The sequence below is a fragment of the Lipotes vexillifer genome, unplaced genomic scaffold, assembly GCF_000442215.2.
Source record: "Lipotes vexillifer unplaced genomic scaffold, Lipotes_vexillifer_v1.1 scaffold402, whole genome shotgun sequence".
NCBI classification, from domain to species: domain Eukaryota; kingdom Metazoa; phylum Chordata; class Mammalia; order Artiodactyla; family Lipotidae; genus Lipotes; species Lipotes vexillifer.
The window spans coordinates 13,101-36,836 of record NW_006798409.1 but is presented as its reverse complement, the minus strand read 5'-3'; the positions used below and the strand labels follow the sequence as shown (position 1 = coordinate 36,836).

The following is a 23,736-nucleotide window of genomic DNA, read 5'->3' as shown; positions in this document are numbered from 1 at the left end:
GCACGGGAGTGCTGGCCTGAATGCAGGCCCCTGGCCTGTCCCTGCACATCCAGGAGGGCCCTGCAGGGTCAGAGCCCATCTGGAGAAGACGTGGCGCTCTGCTCAAACCACCACCACTCGACTAAGCCCACAGACACTGAACACAGCTGGTACTCAGGGATTCGGACACGAGGGAAGCAAAGGGAAGCCGGAGAGGTAGAAAAAATAATGACAGGGGCCAGGTCGGGTCGGCAGAAGCCCATGCAGCCACCGGTGGCGACAGTGCCAAAGTGGTCACAGGGAGCAATCACATAGAGGTCCTGCTGGTTCAAAGAGAAAAGAGGCAGGGCTGACCCAACGAAGCCGTCTCGACAGAAAACCACTCCCACCACAGGAAACGTGGTTGTACTTTGTGCAAGGAAAGAGACAAACTGGTAAAAAGAGCCCACTCTGAGTTTCCCGGAGTCCAGGTTCTTCTTACAGGTAAAATCCAGTAAAAAGGCAAAAAATAAAAGGGCTTTTTGAAGTGGAAATAAAGTTGGAGGAAATCAAGGACTTACCTGATTTATTTTTGCATTCAATGTCATAGCCCGTGATGGGGCTGTTTCCATCAAATCCCATGGTCCACCTGAGGGTGATTGTACGTGCCTTCACATCTTTGATCTCAATTTCAGGAGGGTCTGGAGGCTCTGTGCAGTCAACAGGAAACCCGGGATCAGTTCAGATATTGTTCAGACATAGACGCTAGTGGAAAAGCTGAGGGTGACTCACAAAAGCTTTGTCAGCATTCGACATGGGCAGACGATTTTTTTACCTGGAAGTATTTCTTTTTCCCCAATGCCTTTTGAGGATGGGAAATTTTCACTTTTCAAATCTGCCAGTTTTCACAGCACTTGTAAAGCTGGACCAAACATGGAAGATTTCAGTGTCACTCTTCTGGTCTGGCTTGGGATCTATTAACTCAAAAACTATTTTGGCCCCAGATATTAAACTTTCATTCGGATCGTCTAGTATAAGGATCCTTAAAATTGAGCAAGAAAGGCACACTATCAGGGCTGCCCAGTCATCCAAACCCAATTCCTTTACGAACTTTGTTCCCTGTGTTTTGGGGCTGCATCTTGACATAATCATGAGATCTGCGAAATGGTGCTTTAGCACCAACTTTGTACAGATTCAAAATTCTCTGAGGACTTGGAAGTGTGGCGCGTCAAGCTGAGGCCACACAGGTTCCCAAGCCTGGGCACACACTTACTGTCCTGAAACAGCCGTGTTTCTCCCCCTAGGCTATGTCCATCCTACCTTGCACTGTGAGCTGAATTATTCCACGGTCCTCCCCATAAGAATTGATAGCGTGACAGGAGAAGAAGCCAGAATCTTCTCTTACCGTTGGCAAAATCTACGCGTAAAGCAGAGAGAAATCCATCTCACCCAGTAGAGCGGAGCGAGGGAACAACTCAAGGGCTTTTGGCTGTAAAAATCTTCTCTCCACTCTCACCCTCCTCCCAGCCCCAAGCACACACATATACACACTCACAAACACACACACACACACCTAGGGACACACAATTCTGAGAGCAAATTATTTCAGCACAATTGTAAATGTGCAGATGGACAGAGGCAATGTAGACGATCCACGTCAGCTGCCAGCTTGTGAAATTGGATGTGTAATTTACGTAGGATGTCACGGTCAGGTTGATATATATTCCCCATATACTTTTTTTTTTTTAATCTCATAGTGGATTGTTAAAGCATTCAAAGCATCCCTGCCTGAAAAAACAGATCTATAAACACCGCAATAAAGGTTTGGTCTCCCAGGACTCCAGGATTGGACCCTGGGAGTGAATCAATATTAGCGTTTCAAACACAGGACTTTTCCTTTCCATGTGTGTCCTACGGCATCATTTCTCCACCATATTAAAAGAATCGCCCAGCTAACTGCCAGTGGTGCTAAAAGTTCTAAGAGACTGCAGTACTTTTTTATGTTGGGTTTTTCCCCAAGAAGCAAAATATTTTCCTTATAGTATTTTTTGTCCAAGAACCCATCTAGTCTTTCTTTTTACAGGAAGTTAAAACATGTGTGCAACATAGGCTGTCATTCCGCCAGGATTAACTGTCATTAAAAGACTCTGTTTCTCTCTTTCTTTTTATTATTACGGTTGGGTTCCCTGCCATGTTCCCAATAATTTTACTCTTAACAATTTTACGTATGATAAGGCACTATTTTGGCAGGCTACTCAGCAATCCCATTATGGGAATGGGGAGAGACAGTGCTTTGTAAATGTTTCAAAAGCTGGTTTGCTATTGGCTACCCACATGTACCAACTTATGTGAAAAGACAGGCTTATTCTGCCCATGAAGGTAGCTTCTCATCTGCCATGTTTGTCATGTTTTACCTGCAGAGTGGAAATCACCTCCTCTCCCAGCTCCTTGACTGACACGAGATAGCGGGCCATTTCGGGGTTAATGATTCTGTCTTCCTTCTCCCAGCGGACTATGATAGGCTTCTCGCCATGGGCCGTGCAGCTCATTTCCTTCTTCTGACCCTGAGTGGCCAGGGTGGTGTTTGGATAGGACGTAATCATCGCAGGAACTGAAAACCCAAAAACAACACAACTTACTCGGCAAAGCAGGGTTCTCGGCTTCCCCCACCTTAACACGCAGCTCAGTTTCTTTCTTTCTTTCTGGCTGCACTGCGCGGCTTGTGGGATCTTAGTTCCCTGACCAGGGAGCGTGGAACCCGGGCCCCCGGCAGTGGAAGCGCAGAATCCTAACCACTGGATCTCCAGAGAATTCCCGAGGAGGTGTTTCTTTGAAATAAAATGCATTCAGGAAACTGCTGAGCTAGAATCGTGATCAAGATAGTTGGAAGGTGGCAGAAAAATGAAACTGGACTAAATGAGCCCTAAGCAGAAATTGCCCTGTGGTTTCGTACTCGTGCGGTGTTGCTCTCTTCCAATGCCTGTGGATGGCAGACCCACATCCCCTAGAACACACAGGACAATGATGTGACTTGCTTATCGGATGGGAAAGGGGGCTTCCATTGAGAATTACACTCCTTCTGTAATCTCCTACATTTCTAACTCTCCTTGTCAGCTATGGAAACGAAACCTTGTTAGTCAACTGAGATGGAGCCCTGGCTGTTGCTAACCAATCCCTGAAGTGACCTCTCGACATCCCATCCCACAGCTGGCACAAACTTTTACAGTCACGTGGAAACCTTGGACCTATCCTTCCCCCATCGTTTACAGCAGGGAGTCTCATCCCGATGCACTGAGAGAACAGGAACCTTTATTTGTGAAACTTGTCCAGTTCCCTCTCTCCACCTCAAAATCCATCTATAGACTCCCATCCTGGGCAATATGCCAGGAGACATGAGGCCCCAGGCCCATGCCACAGACCACCTAGAAATGCTGGACAGTGTATAACAAACACCTTTTCAATGCATACTAAGTTTATAAGAAAGTGAGAGAAAACCCAGGAGCCAGAAACAAAGGTGGATGTTGAAAGGCCCCAGGTATTACAGTGCTGGTGCTTTGACTGCCTGTGAGGCAGGTGATAAAAGTGAAACCTCCACGCAGAGCTCCTCAAAGGGCTCTATCCTAGGAGCAAGCCAATCACCAAAAATCAGTCAATACGTAAGACTGCACGATGGAAGCAAACTGCCTTGGCTTGTGTTGCGAATGAAGAAAAACCATCTCACTTGAGAATTTGTAGCTGGTCTGACTCTACATAGGTCTGGAGTCAAATTCCTGCTAAAGGATTGATGTGATGGTGAGCCTAGTTGGGTAATGGGCCTGAGGAATCCAGCAAAAGCAAACAAAAACACAGTCCAGAAGGATGGGTCCTTTATCCAGGCCCATTGAGATTCTCCCAGATAAACCTTCTCTAAACATGAACTCACAAAACAAAAATATAAAACACATGAGGAAACAATCTACTCTCATTGAGAATCAGCATCCGCCAAAGACTTCAGATGCTAGAATTACCAGACACAGAACCTGAAATAATCATACACTAAACGTTTAAAGATATTTTTAAAACATGAGAGAACAACAAGATGTTATCAAAAACAACCAGGAAGATTTAAAAAGAACTAAAACAAATTTATATTTTTTGCCTGTTTTTTAACCTCGTTTTCCCAATCACAGAAAGAAAGACCCTCCCTCATTTATAAGGTCAAGCTCACAACTATGCTCTTCATATCCCACCTCAGAGCCCTCCAGTGCCCCATCCCTGGGCACTTGACCACAGAAACACTGGGCCTTCTCCTGAGACTGGCACATACTGGGGCATGTCTTCCCCAAGGCCAGTCAGGAGGGTTTGAGACAAATGAGCCAGACATCTACCAACTTTGTAGCCTGAAACCCCATGGAAGACTCTGCACTGTGACGTTTCTCTACAGTCAGTGGGTGTGTGGCAGAGATAACAAGATGTGGAGTGGACAGATTCGGAACCTAGGAAAAGACACACTGTGAGTCCCATATTTTAAAGAAAGCCGCTTACAGCCATGGTGAGATTCCTCTTCCCGCGTATCTGAGAATTGGCAGAACTGCCTCTAGCATCCCTAACCTTTGGTCCTCACCCCTCTTTTCCTCTGGCCTATTTAAGAAAATTTTTAATTTTATATTATATGAGTTATAATTAACACACCACAAAATTCTCCTGATATAAGTGTACAAGTGAGTGGGTTTTAGTATTGTCTTCGTGTCCTAGGGTGGCAGTAGTAAATGACCACAGGCTGGTGGCTTACAACAGAAATGTATTTTCTCACAGATCTGGAGGCTAGTCCACAATTAAGATGACGTCAGGACTGTGCTCCCTCTAAAGGCTCTAGAGAAGAATCTTTCCTTGCCTCTTCCAGCTTCTGGTGGCCCTAGATGTTCCTTGGCTTGTGGCAGCTTTGTTCCAATCTCTGCCCTCATCTTCACATGGGCACTTCCTTTGAATGTTTCTCTGTGTCTTCACAAGGATTTCTCATAAGGACAGCCGTCATTGGACTTAAGACCCGTTTTCATTCAGTATGACTTCATCTTAACCAATTACATCTGCAAAGATCCTGCTTCCACATAAGGTCATATTCTGAGGTTCCTGGTGGACGTGAATTTTGAGGAGGCACCATTCAACCCAAAACAAGTGTATTTACATTATCCAACACACACACACACACACACACACACACACACACACACACACACACATTACTAGTACAACCCAATACAAGTATATAGAGTTGTATGATCATCACCACCTCAAATTTTAGAGCATTTAGATTACCCCTAAAGATTCTGCCTGTCCATTTATGGATTCTTTCCTTTCCCATCCCCAGTCCTAGGCAACCACTAATGGACATTCCGTCCCTCTAGATTTGCCTTTTCTGGACATTTCCTATAAATAGGATCCTACAGTGAATATATGTTTTTTGTCTCTAGCTTTCTGGATTTTTTCCACTGTGTATGTTTTCAAGGTTCATACATACTGGAGTGTGTACCCAGTACTTTTGTTCCTTTTCATTACTGAGTGATAGTTCACTGCGTGGATAGACTACATTTTGTTCATTCATTCACCAGTTTGTATACATTTGAATAGTTTCCACTTTTTGGATTTTACAAATAACGCAAACATTTGTGTAGAGGTTGTTGTGCTGACTTATGCTTTTATTTTTCCCGGGTAGGTTGCTAGGAGTGGAACGACTGGGTCACAAGGCAATTGTATGTTTAACGCTTTGGGAAATTGCCACACTATTTTCCCAAGTGGCTCCACCATTTTGCAGTCTCTACGTAAGACGATTGGGCATGGAAAGAATGTTCCCCTTCAACCACGTGATGGAGACAGGCTGAGCAGCTGCAACCAGGCTCCTGCAGACACTTCAAGATGATTGGCCAGAGACAACCTGGAAAAATGCCCCCATATAAGCAACCTAAGCAGCCCCTATTGTGTGCAACTCACTCCGAGTTCGCCTGTGTGCTCTTCCACGTGTACTTTGCTTTGAATAAACTCTGTCTCTATTTCACAATCTTGGTCTCTTTGCTGAATTCTTTCTTCCAAGAAGACAAGGACTGAGGTCCTTCTTGCAGCACTTCCACTGCCAGAATCAGTGGGGGAGCTCCAAGAGTAGAGATTGGATAAAGCTGCAAGAAGGTGAGCTGGCACATTCTGCTCCAGCATGATGCTTCCTGGCTGTGGAAACCCCAGGTCCACCACGGTGCTTCCACTACAGAGGAGTTGAGGGTGCTGAGGAAGGTTCCAGGACAGGGAGATGTCTGCCACCTGGGAGAACTAAGCAAACACAGGGACCGGAGCTGCCCCTCCTCTGAGATCTTGAAGGCAGAAGGCTTCCAGCGGTGGCCTGTGTAGGAGCATGAGAAGGGTCTATGGGTCGTGAACCCGGGACGATGGTCCCTTCCCCAATTCTCTTCCTCACTGAGGACAAGGTCTGAAGCCCTGGGAATTCAACGGCCCCAGGTAAAGGAGCCATGGACTGGTCCAGATAGCCACCAACCATGAGGCGCCAGCAGAGAGGAGGCTGGTAAGCACACCACTGGTAGGGCCCAAGGGAGGCATGGCACCCTCTTCAAGAGTGTCTCCCACAGCAGGGGAGGCTGGGCTGAAGCTCCAGGAGGAGCAGGGAGCAGAGTGGACCTCTCCCCCCATCTCCCTGCTCCTGCCTTTGTCTTTGCATTATCTGTCATCAAACTGCTCTGGCTGCTACCGAACACTTTTGAACAGGGGTGTGGAACTTGGGCACGTTATGTGTGGATGGAGAGCTGAAAGAGAAAGCTCACAGCTTGACCGAGGGGGACTTGGACAAAACCTTTGGACACCTGTTCTTGGGGCCGTGGAGCACACCTGCCCTGTTGCACAGAGCCCCGTGTGTGACCCCAGCCTGCCCAGAGCGCTGTGATGCCTGGGATCACTTTCCTGAACCTGGTGGCGGGGAGAGGCCAGGTTCATCTGTGAGGTTCTTTGGACATGTCTCCTTACCAGTTTTCCTTTAAACATGGAGTAAGAATTTTCTTTATAGTGGCATCATTTCAGTAAACCTCAACCATAGGGAATATATTTATGAAAAAATGAAGCAATCATATATAGTGTCTAAGAACCCCAAAATGGCCCCAAAATGTACAAAATGCAAATGTTTTAGCAGCAGGGGAAAGTCCCTGATGCTCTCCGTTTAATGTTTACCAGCAGGACACATGACTGCAGTTAAGTTACTTTCCTGCCCATGGCAGATGGAAACCCACCCTGGGAGAGAGTGGCAGGCTACCAGGGGTGGGACCACCAACAAAAGGGAAGGAATGAAAGAGCTGATATGAGAGAGGGAAGTGTGACAGCACTGAATAGGCATGAACCTCAGGACGCATGGTGATGCGGGGGCCACTTGAGCCCAGCAACTCTGGTGTCCCGCCTCTCCTCACCCTACACTCATCTCAGCCCCCCCTGAGTGTTTCCGGGGGCCCCAGAGGACCATCACTGTGGGTTTTTAAATGATGTTCCTGAACCATTAAAACATGTTAAACTAGCCTGGTGTGGTTGGTTTAAAACGATTTAAAAGACTTCAGATTTCTTTCCAAAATGGCTAATAAAAACATTTTAAGTGTCCAAGAGGGTAAGAGAAGTCAGTTCTGTGGGCAATTTACTCTGTGCTCAGGGACTCAAAATCTCTGTATAAGCATCCCTGAAGGTCTTCTTTCGAAAAATATACCAGAACGGAAGGTGGTGCTGTCATTTTCCTGGGAGGGATTTGGAGGGACAGCCACTGCCACTGCCACTGCCACTGCCAGCAGATGACTGCCCTTGGTAGGGTGTCCTCAGCAGTGGGTACCAGCTCCTCGAGATGTACTCAGGGATGCTCAGTACCGTGAGTCAGGGTAACTGTTCCTGGTGAAAAATCCTTTTCCACGATAATGGCAAACCCCATATTTGTACATGTTGTAAAATTACTTGTAAATTTGAAACACAGTTGACTTTTTTTTTGTTTTTGTTTTTTGCGGTACGTGGCCCTCTCACTGCTGTGGCCTCTCCCGTTGCGGAGCACAGGCTCCGGACGCGCAGGCTCAGTGGCCATGGCTCACGGGCCCAGCCGCTCCGCGGCCTGTGGGATCTTCCCGGACCGGGGCACGAACCCGCGTCCCCTGCATCGGCAGGTGGACTCTCAACCACTGCGCCACCAGGGAAGCCCCACAGTTGACTTTTTAATTAAAAAAATTATGTTCTAAGGAGGCAAATTATTTGAGAATCTCAAGATGCTTTCTTTTCCTTCTATAAGCACTTCATCTTTTAAAGAGAGGAATGGGTTTCCCATAGTAAGATTTATTAGATAAAACTGAGGGCTAAAAATATAGAAGAAAATGGGAAAGTTAATTCAAGTATTCAAGAACAGGACAGTTTATGTTATGTCTAGCCCACGCTGGACAACTCATTGCTGAGGAAGACGCATAAGTGACAAAATATTTATTTTCAGAATGTATATCCATGTTTAGGTATATTTTGAGTTTTTTTTTTTTCTGTATTTTTTTTAATTGAATGGCAGATTCTTTAAATTCTATGGTGCTTTACAATTTTCAGAAGTTTCACACACATGGTTTCACATAATCCCATAATAACCCTTTTTAAAATCCCCTATCCCTATGTATCTTCCTCTGACTTACTTCACTTAGTATGATATTCTCTAGGTCCATCCATGTTGCTGCAAATGGCACAATTTCATTCCTTTTTATGGCTGAGTAGTATTCCATTGTATATAGGTACCACATCTTCTTTATCCATCCATCTGTTGACAGACACTTAGGTTGCTTCCATACCTTGGCAATTGTAAATAACACTGCTATGAACACTGGGGTGCATGTATCTTTTCGAATTAGTGTTCTTGTGTTTATTTCAATCCAGACCCATGAGTGGAATTGCTGGGTCATGTGGGAGTTCTGTTTTTAGTGTTTTTAGAAACTCCATACCTTTTTCCATATTTTGAATTTGAAGCAGGGAGTCGCTCTAATGCTTTGCCTCCATGGGGGCTCTGACGATGACTATGGGCCTCATCCTAACGGATGCTGAAATGTGGGTGTGTCTAGGGGTATGAGGGACTGAGCCACGGCGTATGGGGGGGAGATGTGTTATGCTGGCTGGTGGCTTCCACATCTTAAATGCAATGGAGGGTGGGGACCCCATCAGAAATGCTCATGGCTGCAGGGATTTGGGGTCCTGGGTGGGCTTGTCCAGGATCTCAGGCAGACAGTGGGTTTGTGTGAAACTGACATACAGGGGCACTGTGGGACTTAGCAGGTAATGAGTCAGCTCACGTTCACGTCTGCAGAGGTTATACATCAGGACTTGGTTTACTGTTTTATTGGTTGCCTTGATTTAAGGAAGAGATGGAGGAAAAGCTGATAATGAAGATTAAATATCTGAAGCCATTGCAGAGGTTACACAGCCCTAAATATTGAGAAATGATTCTTCTAGTATGAAAGATTCAGTGAAGAAGTCTGATTCATCTGAGTCAGCAAAGAATCATTCACACCATTGACAAATGAAATTCACTTCCATCTTGTTACTGTAACAAAAGTACCAACCAAACTTCACGTTGGAACACTGGTTCATTAGCTACAGGGTGTCTTATGGGAGCTACAGGTGCAAAAGTTCATTGAAAAGCAATAAAAGTATTTTGTGAGCTTGAATTGGCTATATGGAATTGACGATACCTAATATTATATATTTTATTATTATTTATACTTTTTTGAGATCTGCATGTTAAATGTTTACTAGCACACCACTGGGCATATGAGCAGAAGAATTTACAGACCAGAAATAAAGTAATAGGAACATCATAAACGAAGTGCAGTCCCATCAGCCAAAACAAGTAGGCGGTTGTTTGGGGACATGCCCCCCCACTTTTTATGCTTCCAAAATGGAGGGACTTTCTATCAGAACAGCACTCCTGACCTCTCTCCTGCATGACGGGGCAGCGACTTACTGATGTGAGAGCTGGGAAGGAGCTAACCAGTGAGGCCCAGTCCCTTTGGGTTACCTGTTGGCAGAGGGTGTGTGTCGGACCTGCAAACCTCCCATAATGATAGGGGATGTGTCTGAGTAAAAGGAGAGCTGTGCACCTCCGGCCTTGTCAGGGGCTGGGTGGGTAACTCTCCCTAATTCTAGATGTAGGATTTACAAACCCACATTCTCCAGAAGTCTCCTATCAAACTACGCTACTCCTGTGTCTCTCCTTTACTTGATTCTGAACTCTGTGGTATTATTTTGGGGGTCCCTTAAACTCTAACAGTAGGTGTGAACTATTGACCTTGAGCAGATACTTTCAGTTGCCTCCCCAAGCCCACTTTTTCTTTCTTTTCCCAGTTTTTAACAGGAAACATTTATTAAAAAATCTATACCTGAGTGAAAGAATGTATTTAAGTGCCTTTCTTATAGCCAGGTATTGCCATTTGACTGAGATCAAGGCAGTGATATATCTAAAACTTCTGGGAGGCATGCTCAGCTGGTTGTAACCCCTTTAGACTTCCTCTGCCTCCTCCTGTGCCAGCCTGAAATCAGGACCTGATAGCTGGAGCACCAGCAGCCATTTTGGATCATGAGGTGATTCTGAAGAGGGGAGCTTGGGTTTCTGATGACACCCTGAAGCCATTATCCCAACCTGGCCTGCCTCGCTCCAGAAAAAAAAAAGCTACATGACAGAGAATTGAACTATTATGTTTATCCATTATTATTTTGGATTTTTCTATAATAGGAGACTGAGAATTGTTTTAAGCTGACCTTAACCATAGGTCCAGACTATCTGGGAAAATATGGCATATATTCTATATTGAAAAAACAATTTATATTAGCTGGCTCTGCACAGGAGGATGTAGTGCATGCCTCATATAGTTTCCAAAACAATCACCAGTTGAATACTTGTTGTTGATGGGTTAGTTTGTCATCAGCCTGTATAACATGGTAGTTGCCTGAATCTGAATCCTTAGGTGTGCCACTGGCTCACTGTGTGGCCTTAGACAGTCCCTTAACCATTCTGTGCCTCAGTTCTGGTTTTTGTCAGATGGAGATAATGATTGTTGAGAGGTTAAAGGAAGCCAGTCCACAGCACACAGTCAGTGTTACATGAGCATAGATCCATGGCCTTTCCGTGTATCTGATGGCAGGGATTTCTTCATGCCCCAGGAGAGGGGTTCTTCAGATGAGGGATGAATGTGAATATGGGCTTTGACTTGGGGGCTGTGGTCTGCTCAGGTCTTTGGGCACATCATCTTCATGAGGCTTCTTTACTAAAGACATCTTCAATTTGGCCTAATATCCACTAACCAAGACTTTTTTCTTATAAAGGCTGAGAGCTAAGTCATAATAATTAAAAATCCCAAAGCCACCAAAAGTGACCTCAATTGCAAAACTGTAAATAAATCTGTTGTAGGCCCAAGAAGAAGAAAATATTTACTTCTCATCCTTATCAAAGCTGGGACTTTAGCCTTGGAACGTGGCCCCCTGGTCCCTCCAGTAAGGAGCCTATTTCTACAACCCACTGTGCTGAGCACAGAATAGAGAAACTCTGGTGGCAAAGCTGTGTTCTGGAAATTAATCCACACTAATGCCTCCCAGTGTCATAGGCATCTAAAGGTCACACAGAGGATTTCTCAGTGTGCGGTATTTGCTGAAAAAGGAAAAAAAAGAAATTTGTAAAATGGCAGAGTGTGGAAAAATACAGATTTCCTGTGAGGACATGGTAAGTGTGCTCACTTCCCAGGTCTGGGGTATTTAATCGCTCTCCGTTCTTTACATTCCAATGAGAGTGAATCAATTCTACAATAAGGGTTTCTGTCCTACCTTATGCGCTGCTACGTAGGGGAGGGAGCAAATGCATGGTGAAGGCTGGTGTTCACCTGAATGTAATCTCCTATCACTTTGCAACATCCAAACAGAGGAAGATATTATTGCTCTCCAAGAAAATGCAGCATTGCTTGGAGAGCTTGCTTGTTTTCTGTCCTTTCCTTTTCTTAATAATGAAAAGCTTTATTGCATTCTACGTGGGAGAAGTGCCTCGATTAAATCCTGGCCCTCTGGTTTATGGTTTGTCCCTCTAACTCTGCAAAATAATGCCTCTTTTTCTACTCATATGTCTCCTTTGGAGGAGTGCCCCACCAAAATGGGTATTTTGGTTCTGGTCAATAGTCAGAAATAGTCTGACAAGCCCATGTTCTGTCCCACCCAAGTATTTTCAGCCCTTTAAAGAAATGGTCAAAAGAATTTTTTTAAAGTGATCATTATCACGTCTCTTTGCAATGCTAATGTCTGAAGGCACAGGCTTTCATCGGTCACAGTCAAGGGTGCTGAGAGATGACAGCCTGTCACTGGAGCAGGGCTTTCTGCAAGGGTCTCTGAAGCATAACGAATGGATGGGGTAAGATAACAGGGATGGGCGCCAAGGGGAGGCCAGAGCAGCCCTGCTAGTGGGTGCAAAGGAAACCCAGACCAAGAGGGCTTTGTTCAAAGATGGCACACTGTGTGCTTCTCCTGCAAAATTTCCCATTAAAGAGAGTGCTGTTTTATTTCGTTAAATATCGCTTTATAAATTTCCTTCATGAACCAGGCTATCACCTAACAGCATCTTAATGTTCAGCAAATCTATGTTCTTATGGTTTAAGGGAGGCCCATCTGACCTGCTTTCTCATAGGTTAGTTGCAGAGTGGAGCCGCTGCCACCCCCCAGGGTGAGCCAATTCTGCATATGGAGATCAACTCTGCAGTCCAGTGATGCCATCTATTTAGCTTGAAATTGGCCACGGTGGGAGGATTTACACCACTGAAACTGACAAACGCTAGAAATCAGGACTTTCTTTCCTCCCTCCACCCCCAACAGCTAGTTGTTTAACACTAAAGGATTTACCAGAACACTGCACAGGACGGTATGTCACTATGTGAATGATTTTTTTTTTTTTTACATCTTTATTGGAGTATAATTGCTTTACAATTGTGTGTTGGTTTCTGCTTTATAACAAAGTGAATCAGTTATACATATACATATGTTCCCATATCTCTTCCCTCTTGTGTCTCCCTCCCTCCTACCCTCCCTATCCCACCCCTCTAGGTGGTCACAAAGCACCGAGCTGATCTCCCTGTGCTATGTGGCTGCTTCCCACTAGCTATCTATATATTGGTAGTGTATATACGTCCATGCCACTCTCTCCCTTTGTCACAGCTTACCCTTCCCCCTCCCCATATCCTCAAGTCCATTCTCTAGTAGGTCTGTGTCTTTATTCCTGTCTTACCCCAAGGTTCTAAAGGTGTTCCCATCATGCCAGAAACACTGAGGAGGTGTGAGTTTACCAACCTTACTCATAACAGTGAACCCTGCAAATATTAACAGCACATCACTGCAGGGAATTCAGCGATAAATTGAGGGACACACCGAGTCTTCAACACAAGGAAAAAGAGAAAATAAAAAATTATATGAATAAATCACTGATAAAGATTATTTCCACTTTCCTGTTTTATTGACTCTACCAATAATACAGAACTGATCCTAACACAGTTTTATTTCTTTTCTTCTACCTTATAGCTCTGCCAAAAAAGACCACTGAAGAAGAAACAAAAGGAAATGCCAGGTGTCCTGGATAAGCCGCAACTAGACAACATGCCTGTCAAGATAGTATGGTTCAATTCCTTCATTTTACAGAGAAGAAAAGGGAAAATTAGAAAAGAGGAATGGGTGTCAAAGGCCCCAGTGCAAGAGTCAACCAAAATCTAACTTTAATGAGTCCTATTTTAAAACCGTCATTATTATCAATAACGACTCCCATAGAGGGCAGCCAATCTTCCCAAGTGCCCAGGACCTCCTGTGTTTGAGCAGGAAAGACCTGCATCCTGGGGTGTCCGTCAGTCCCTCCACGTGGTCAGAACCGAGGCGGCAGAGGACGGTGTGCAGCTAAGAACAAGGCAACAAGGTTGCCCCAACACCCAAGCTGGAAACCACAGTCAGGGACACACAGTCAGGGACACAGTCAGGGCTGCCAGCTGGGACGGCCGCGGACGGAGATGTTCTGAGACATGAACACTTCTTTTTTTTTTTTTTTTTGCGGTACGCGGGCCTCTCACTGTTGTGGCCTCTCCCGTTGCGGAGCACAGGCTCCGGACGCGCAGGCTCAGCGTCCATGGCTCACGGGCCCAGCCTCTCCACGGCATGTGGGATCTTCCCGGACCGGGGCACGTCCCCTGCATAGGCAGGCGGACTCCCAGCCACTGCGCCACCAGGGAAGCTCTGAACACGTTCTACTTTTAGTTACTTCTTCAAATATTTTTTTACGTCTTCCCAACATTTGACTATAAACATTTTCAAACATACAGAAAAGCTGAAGAGCCATATACCCACTGCCTGAGCTCCACAAGGAACATTCCATGCAGAGGTTTGAATCAAAATGTATTTTCATTATTATTTCATCAGTCAATCAAAAGTTACTGAACACCTAATTTTCATGATTCTGAATACATAAAATAGGCTTAGTTGAAAACGTGAATCCGTGAGTGTCGCAAAGATCAGGCGCTAAGATGGCAGCCGTCTTCCTGAATTCTGCTGGTCAGGCTGGAGACCCCCTGGAAGTGCTTTACTCTGGACTCTGCAGCTGTGGTTTGGGAGCTGGTGGCCTTGGGTTACAGCACTTGTCTTCTCAGAGAAGGAGAGGAGACAGGGGCCCAGGAGCAAAGGAGGCTGGGCTCCAGCCTCTTGGTATCCATGGACTTGATACCATGAGACGGCAAGGCCACTGGCTGCCCTGGGACTTGGTTTTCTCATCTGATTCATAGGTGAGCTGCATGGGACCAGGTGTTCTCAAGCTGGCCTGCATCTCAGAAGTTGGAATCAGCTGAGGAGTTTTAGAACTATAACAAGTGTCTAGGCCCTACCCCAGATCAACTGAACCAGAGTCTCTGGGGGTGGGGCTTGGGAATCGATTTATTTACAACTCTTCCAGTGATCCTAATATATAGCCTGGAGTGAAACAGCTCAACTGGAAAGCTCCAAGGCCTTTCCAGTTCTGACTGTCCTCCTGTTTCCATTCTCCTTTCTAATCTCCCCTTCGCTCCCTCCCTCCTTCTCTCCTGTCTACCTTCTTTCCTTCCTTTCATCTTATCCCTCTTTCTTCCTCTTTCTCCTTCTCTCTCTCTCTCTCTCACACACACACCATCCTATAATAACAACAGCTAACTTTCATGCATCCTGACACTGTGCTGGGACATTTCCTATATACTGTGCAGGTATTCAATCCACACAACAACCTGATGGGATAGAAACGCTGGCCATAGAAGTGACCCAAGACATATTTACAAGTGCCATTTTAAGTACGTTCCAAATTATACTACAAGTAAGTGTGAAAGATGTAGAAATAACGATTCTAGCAGATTCATCGGATTTAAATTTATACGAACAGATGTCTATGCAGATGATCAAAGAGAACCAGACACTGAACACCTATTTTGAAGGGGAAATAATTAAGATTAGAATATAAGAGAATTTTAGGATTCATTTCATACGTCACATCTTGTTCCCTTCCTCTTTATTTGTAAGTAAGGAAACAGACCTGGAGGGTTTAAGCCTGGCTAAACAAGAACCTCTTCCCTTTCTGCCCCTGTCCTACCCCTAATCCAAAGCTCCAGTGCATCCAGTAAGATTTAAAAAAATCAATATCATCATAAAATTAATGCAATAAAATTATCTTTACTCCCTAGATAAGGAATCTTTCTCTCCCCTCTCTTTCTTTCACCAGGCTCTGGGGAAGCTAAGCGGGTCTAAGCTAAACCTCGTGAGGTAAATCATGCATCTGAACCTCTGTATCCTGCCAAGGTTCAGCTCAATTTTACATCCATGATCTCACAGTGACATGCATGTTCTCAGCAGAGAAGGACATACTTAATTCCATGTACCTGTACTAAAACGGAATCAGGGAAGGTAAACAGAATTGCAGTCTAAAGCCGTACGACAAGTCAAAGACCTACAAGGAGAACCCAGGCCCTCTGCACCCAAGTGCAACGCCGCTTTGCCTGAGGCCCCAAGGCCGGTCCACAGGGCACAGAACTCTGCCTGCTGGGGCGAGGGGTGCCAGAGCATCCTTGGAAGCCCCTCCATCTGGGGCTGGACCCATTCAGGGGAGATTTACCCTGATGTCCTTGGTGGTTCCCTTTCCTCAGCTGCACAATAAAGATCTCAACACCCCTCCTGCAAGCCTATTGCCTGTTTGAGAGATGAGGTCGACAGGACAGGCTCCATGATCTGTAGGTTCCAGAGCAAAACGAAAATGTGGAGACTTTTGTTAACAAAGCAGGAAAGAGGTGCCATTAAAGTTATAAAAGTTATAAAATATAACTTTATATTTTATATAAAAAAGCCTTTTTTCTTTCTTCTTCTGTCTCTCCACGTGTCATGATGGAGATTTTTTAAAAATATTAAAACAGCTTTTTATTTGTTAATGTCACATAAGAATTTTAAGCAGCTTACACTATCTTAAAAAACACAACTAATGCTTTTTAGGAGAAACCCTTCCCTCCCCTCATCCCCCTCACGAATTAAGAATCTAAGAGAAGTAGCCATAGAAGAAAGTTTTGCGGAATCCTTCATCCAGAGCACTTACGTGATGATTAGGTTAATATTGCCTTCTTACAAAATTTCTCTTTTCCCATTTAAAAAAAATTCGTCACCTTGATTGTTTATCACAAAAAATTCAGTACAGAAGTTTGATGTATTGAAAAATGCTTTTCCCCTCCCTCACAGCACCGTTTTATATGTAGCAGAGAATAATCAGCAGTAGACTGCTAATCCAGATGGAGTAAGATTTTCTATTTACTGTCGTGTCAACCCTCCCGGGCACCCAGGACACACCCTGGGACTTGCAAGCACATGTGTGCACCCTACTAGCTCAGGGTTCCCTTCTCCCCCAGGCCTTAGATGGGTGACCGCCAGGTACCCAACGTGGCCCTCTGAAAGCTTTCTGGTGCTGCTGTCTCTGGCAGGGAGGCTCCCTTTATACCCCACGTGGGGCTGCCATGCGGAGCCGACCCCAATCTTCCAACACACACCCAGGTCCCTGTGGGGTGAAGGACGGCAGTGAGGGCTGGGTGGGTACAGCGAACGGGAGGCCTGGGGCCCAGGAAATGGGGGGAGGGAAGGCAGCTGAGCATGTGAGGCAGCGGGAGGTGGGATGACTCAGGAGCTGAGTCTTCAAGTCCCCAGTTCATGCTGCATTATGCCATCGGACTGCATTACAAAACACATTTAAAGATGAAATTATTATTAAGACCTTCAAGGGAGCAGCTGAAGAAGCTTAAGCCCCAAGTGCAGGGTCCCTTGGGAGCTGGGAACCCCATGCAATGGCACTGACTGCGTACCCTGGGCGCTGGCCCTCGATGCTGGTAAGTACCCAGCCTCCTAGGCAGACACAGCTGTTACCAGTAGACAAGAACAGCTTGGTTACCTGCAGGGGGTAACGAAGCTGGGAGGGACAGTCTCTCGGGCAAGGCTCGGGCACACCTACCGCAGCCTTGAACATGGACTGGGAGCCAGCAGGCTCCCCTACTCCCATCACCAAGGCAACCGTAATGAGAGAAGGGGTTGGTCCTCTTTCCAACACACTGCAACCTCCCAATGTCATCTTTCCCTGTCACCGAGATTCCTATCCTCACACCACCTGGGGGCCACCGAGGAACCCATGGTCGCATGTCCCAGTCACAGCAAATGCATGGTATCCTCAGAATTCGTCTCCTTTTCTTTCTTTTTCTTTCCTTTTAAAATTTTTATTGGAGTCTAGTTGATTTACAATGTTGTATTAGTTTCAGGTGTACGGTAAAGTGAATCTGTCATGCATATACGTATATGCACGCTTTCTTAGATTCTTTTCCCATATAGGCCATTATTACGGAGTATTGAGTAGAGTTCCCTGTGCTGTACAGCAGGTCCTTATTAGACATCTATTTTATGTATAGTAGTGTGTATATGTCAATCCCAATCTCCCAATTTATTCCTCCCACCCCACTTTTCTCCTTTTCAAAAAACTGTGGTAAAATATTCATAACGTAAAGTGGATCATTTTAACCACAAGTCCAGTGGTGTTAAGTGCATTCACATTGTTGTACATCGTTTACCATCATCCATCTCCAGAACTTTTTCATCTTCCTCAACTGAAACTCTGTCCTCATGGAGCAACAACTCCCCATCTCCATCCCCTAGCCCTCCACCCCCTAGCGAATTTGGCAGTTTCAGGCACCTCCTATGAGTGGAATCAGACAGTACTTGTCCTTTTGTGATGGGTTTATTTCACTCAGCATAATGTGTTCAAGGTTCACCCTTGTTATAATATGCATCAGAACTTCCTTTCTTTTCAGGCCTGAATAATATTCTGTCGTGTGTAGATACAATATTTTGTTTATCCATTTGTCCGTCAATGGACTCTTGGGTTGCTTCCACTTTTGGGCTACTGAGGATAAGGCTGCTATGATCACTGGTGTTCAGAGCACTGTTCTTGAAAATGTCTGTTGCCCTTTGCTAGAGAAAATGGTTTGCAATTCTGTGCCTGCTTCTTTTCAACGTTCAAAGACCGAGTGGCTTTTTCCCGGTTTGGGGTCTCTGCCTCTCAGCTGTATCTCTGTTTCCTCGTCTGTAAGAACAATGGGCCCTCCAGCCTCCCGAGGCTGTGGGGAGGATTAATGAGATTATGTGCATGGAACCCACTGAGCGTGTCCCCAGAAAGGCCCCACAGAAACACAAAGTGTTATTATCACTGCTGCAGAATCAGAAATTCCTCCTGTCCAAATACATATTTTTCATAAAAGTTTCAGCAAGGAAGACTGCCTACCAGGCAGCTCTAATCCCCATAAAGAAAATGATTTCTCCAGCCAGGAATTAATATGTTCTTAGCACATACTAAAATATCTCCTCGGCTGGGTTATTATGCTTACATAATGAAGTTAATTTGATTATAACCATTAATCAAATAACGTGTTTCCAAGCTACAGTGGGCTGTATTTGAGGTTAAACTTTAACAAGAATGACAACATCTCCACTTCCTGGCAGCTTTGTCAGGGCCCCATGACATGATTAAACTTGTCAGGGTAAAGACGGAGGACATTTAGGGTTTATATTACATTCACTCTGAACTTGTTTTCAAGTCACATTATTGGAAGAAAGTTGATTTATTTTGCATGACAAGTATAAGTATTAACCAATTCACGCAGAGATAGGCTGGTCATTCCTTCCTTTTTTTTTTTTTTTTTTGGTCCTGTCCAGTCATGTCTACAGAAGCTACATTTTGTCCAATAAGAAAACTTCCTAATAATTAGGTAGAAAAAATCTATTAAGTAGACTTTGATTTTCTGACAACAGTGAAAGTAAAAAATAAATTAAAAGCTGTAAGAAAATAAACCGTGCGTCGTGAAAAATTAAGTCCAGAATATTAATCAGAAAAATAAAAATAATCAGCCATGTGCTAGCCAGCCCCCAAGGTGATCCCTGGTGATCCTTGCCTTCCGGTATGTAAACCCTGGTACAGCCTCTCCCCACATTGTACCAGGGAGGTTGGTCTGAACAACCAATAGAATACTAAGTGGTAGCAGTCACTCTGAGATTAGATTATAAGAGACTGCACTTCTACCTTGGGCACTGGAGTCCTGCCTCTCTCCTCTCTTTCTGATCACTGAGAAAAGCCTGCCATCGTGTCCATCGTGTCACCAGGACACCCAGTGGTCCTCGGAGACGACCACGAGGAACGCAAGGATCTAACCAACCACCCATGAGGATCCAAGGCCTGCCATCAACCCCGTGCAAGAGCGTGGAGGTGGATTCTCTCCCGGCCAAACGTTCTCCCTTCTAAAGTATTCAGATATGGTTCTTGAATGCAAAGAGTTTCCGTGGAAACGGGACCAGCAGTTTCCCTTGGCTTAGGGATGGATACACAGAGCAGTTTGGTCTAAAGCAGTGCTCTAACTTTTAAGCTGGTGCTTCACATACAGCTGTTTTTCACGGAGAAGCAAAGGGAAGGAAGATAAACCGTCATCCCCTTTAACACTCTTGGTGGTGAGCTGTGCCTCACTCTGCCGACACCAGCAGCCACGTCTATTGCCCTGGGGTCCCTGGAATTCAGGGCAGTGTCTTCTGGCAGCTGTGCTCATGCTACCTCGCTCTTCAGGGCATCCCAGGGTCTTCCTCCACTTGAAGAATCTTGTCCAAGACAGGCCAATGACCACGACTTTGATCCTGCCTTGGGCCCTGCAATCCCCACAGTAGTTTAAAATTTCTGACATTTGGCCTTTCCTTGAAGCCATTTTGACCACTTGGTCTCCATCCTGTGTCAATATTCATTTCTCACAGTGCTTATTCATTTGGTCACTAATGAGTTCTTCCCCTGTGCTTGCATGCAATGCATATGGGTTTGCGTTAAGTTGGTTAGCTGGATTTGGTTATAATATTTGGGTTAGTTAATTTGATTATCATTTTTTCCCTGCATATCTTTGTCATTTGACTCTGCTAGTATGAGGGACACAAAAAGTCCTTTTAAAGACACCTGGTGCAATAATGATGGTGATAATTGCAGCTAACATGTATTAAGCCCTATGTTGATCATTTTATTAGTTTTTAATCTTTACAGCAACCCTAAGAGGTAGGTGCTATTATTATCCTGATTTTATGAGCACAGAAATTGAGGCACAGACAGACTGAATGACTCATTCCAGGTCACACAGTAAGGGGTGGACCTGAATTTTAACACATACCCCTGGGGTATGCAACCATAAACAACTGAGTTTAGTCTTGCCTGGTTTTGAATTGTATATATAATAGGCTCGTGCTGTGTTATTTTCCATCTTCCATCTTTCATTCTTTGTTATGACTGCATGATATCTGCTATGTGTATTATATATTGAATATATGTATACATAATATAATATATATATATATATAGGGCCTGCAGGTGTCCTCATTGCTGTGTAATATCTCTTTGAATGGACTTTTGCGGTTTACTTCCTGGGGAGGTTTCAGAATTTGGCCACTGCAAACAATGTGACTATCAGCATTTTTTACATGAACCACGGTCACTTATCAATGAAATTCTTTAGAGAACATTTAGAGGAATTAAATTTCCAGTCAAGGTATACGTGTATCTTTAAATTTATGAGACAATGCTAACAAACAGCTTTCAAAAATAGTTGTACAAATTTACAGTCTTGCTGCAGTCTTTGTTATTAATTTGTTCATAACAGTGTTTCTTCAAGAGTGGGCCCTGAGTTAGCAGCAGAAACATCACCTGAGAACTTGCTAGAAATGCCAGTTCTGGGGCTGGCAATCTAGAATTGGACTGTCAGTGCTACAGGTGATGTTGGGTAATGCTTAAAGCTGAGAACCGCTGCTTTAGAGCTGTTCTTGGCATTGCCCCCCCTTGCCCCCCAAATCACACGGAGCCTTTCTCCAGCGTCCTGTGGAGGTGTGGAAAAGTGCAGGATCTGAAATCTGAAGAGCTGCCTCTGAGTTTTGGCTCTGCCAGGTTTTTTTTTTTTTTGCGGTACGCGGGCCTCTCACTGCTGTGACCTCTCCCGTTGCGGAGCACAGGCTCCGGACGCGCAGGCTCAGCGGCCATGGCTCACTGGCCCAGCCGCTCCGCGGCACGTGGGATCTTCCCGGACCGGGGCACGAACCCGTGTCCCCTGCATCGGCAGGCGGACTCTCAACCACTGTGCCACCAGGGAAGGCCCCTGCCAGTTTTTGAGCTATACACTTAGGTGAGTGTTGACACTCTGAACCCGCTTCCTCAGTGGGTACCATGGTGACGTCTCCCTTAGCACAGAGCAACTGCAAAGATCAAACACATGAAAAGCCCTTTGTAGACTGTGCAGGGTTTATAGTGTTAGTTATTTTTATCCAGCTAACATTCGTATCCATGAACTTGCTTTCTCAACTAGATTTACATTCCACCAAGGCTAAAGTGATTTTCATATATATGTAATAGGCCAGGACCAGAAGGGAAAGACAAAATAGTGTTAGGATGAGGGGATCTTAGAGCTTTTAAAGATTTAAACATGTTGTGTGGTTTTTTATAAAGCGTAAGCAATTAAAAACATGTTTAAAGGTAAATTTCACTTTTGTAGGTCCTAAATGAAGTCTTAATAAATTTGGTAAATAATATGTATCCATCATATTGTCTAGAACACTGACCGCATAGGTTAAAAGAAAAAGAAAGGTGGCTTTTTCAAGAGCTAAATTCTGGTAACTTGATATGAAAAGAATGGGGTGACAGTCAGCTTGCTCTCTAAAAAGAGGTTTCGAGTGGTGTTTTCAAAGGGATTATTGACACGGGTTGATAGAAGCGTATGTATGTGTGTGCATGGGTGCCTGTGATTGTGTGCATGTGTATGTATTTTTCTATAAGTGCCAGAGTGCATGTGTGTACAATCACGCATGCATCACACACATGTGCATGGATGTGCACGTGTGAGCACGCCTGTATGTATGTGTGTGTCTTGGCGGCATATAGGACAATTCTTGGGCCCTTGGAGCATTTAAATTATCCTGAATTCCTTCTCCAAAATTTTATATGAAAGCCAAGGTGATGTACATTTTTAATAATGCTTATTAGAAAATAAATACACAATTATATATTTTTTTCTTTCTTTCTTTCTAAAGAGCTTTCTCTCTTAAAAAGGAAAAATTCAAAGCACTCAGATGGTCTCTTGCCCTATTTTATAGGTTCGCTAAAGCAATGACCGATAGGGAGGTAATGGAGGTGGAAAATAACACCAGTGATTCTGCAGACGGGAAAGCACCTTTTCTGAAGGAACAAGCCAACAGCTAAACCCAGCCCTGCGGGAGCCTGAACTACCCACCTTTTCCTTCTTAATGCAAAGTGGAAGGGATTCTCCTCACATACTGAACTGTAGGATTAATAATGCTAGGGAATGGAGATCGTGCCCTAGCCTGACAGCAAATGGCAGGATAAGTCAGTGCACACATACACACGTGCCAAACACGCATGTGCACACCCACCCACATGCACTAGCACGCCACCCCCCTTACACACCGGCACCTGAAATCAGTGCTTTCCCTTGCTTTGTGCTGTGAGCTTATGAGCTTCAGATCCAGGCATAAAATCAGGAAACCCTCACTTGGCACATTTGCAGGGATATTTTCATTGTCACTACTGGCAGGTGGCATCTCTTGGGGTCTCCTGTTTATGGCAGTTGATAAATCTTCCACAGGAAGAAAGGAGCAAGGGGCTTTTGGCAAACAGCGCCGTTAATCAGAAGATACTTTATGACCCAGCGGCTCTCTGGGGGTTTTTAGATTTCAGAGGCTTGTGAAGGGACATGTGTAACTGTCCCTCTCAGGGGAGGTGAGCAGGCACTAATTGAGGCATTGACATCTCTAAATGAAGCAGAAACCCACTAGAAAGACTCATCTCCAGTGGAAATGAGCGCTACCAAGCAGGGCACGCCGGGGCGTTAGCGGGTTTCATTCACTGCTTGTTCATGCGGGCAAGTGCACATCAAGCACCCTGACTTGGTCTCTTACACCACATGATCGGAGCGAAACAACCACAAATATGAGGTTAAAGATTTTAAAACGTCTCCTTTATGATCTTCCCAATTCACCGTCTTCATAGATGGATATTTATATTGTGTATTTTCCGCTTTCTCAGATGCAAAACAGGTATAGGAAATATTTAAGCACATCTCAAAATCGCCAGGCATATCCAAGAATGCTTAATAGCATCACATTCAGCTTCCCATGAAGAAAGAG

The 23,736-nt window shown here is 44.8% G+C and overlaps 1 protein-coding gene across 1 annotated transcript in view; it reads right to left on the bottom strand.

The window, feature by feature from the left end:
* Positions 1-2,569, bottom strand: part of DSCAM (DS cell adhesion molecule) — a gene marked incomplete at its 5' end in the record, with an annotated part of 155,192 nt that extends 152,623 nt beyond the window's left edge. The window contains 3 exons of the mRNA XM_007470501.1: positions 540-668; positions 1,279-1,375; positions 2,373-2,569. Of these exons, the coding sequence (XP_007470563.1) occupies positions 540-668; positions 1,279-1,375; positions 2,373-2,569 (423 nt within the window). The remainder of the gene's footprint in view (positions 1-539; positions 669-1,278; positions 1,376-2,372) is intronic.
* Positions 2,570-23,736: the final 21,167 nt, after the last annotated feature.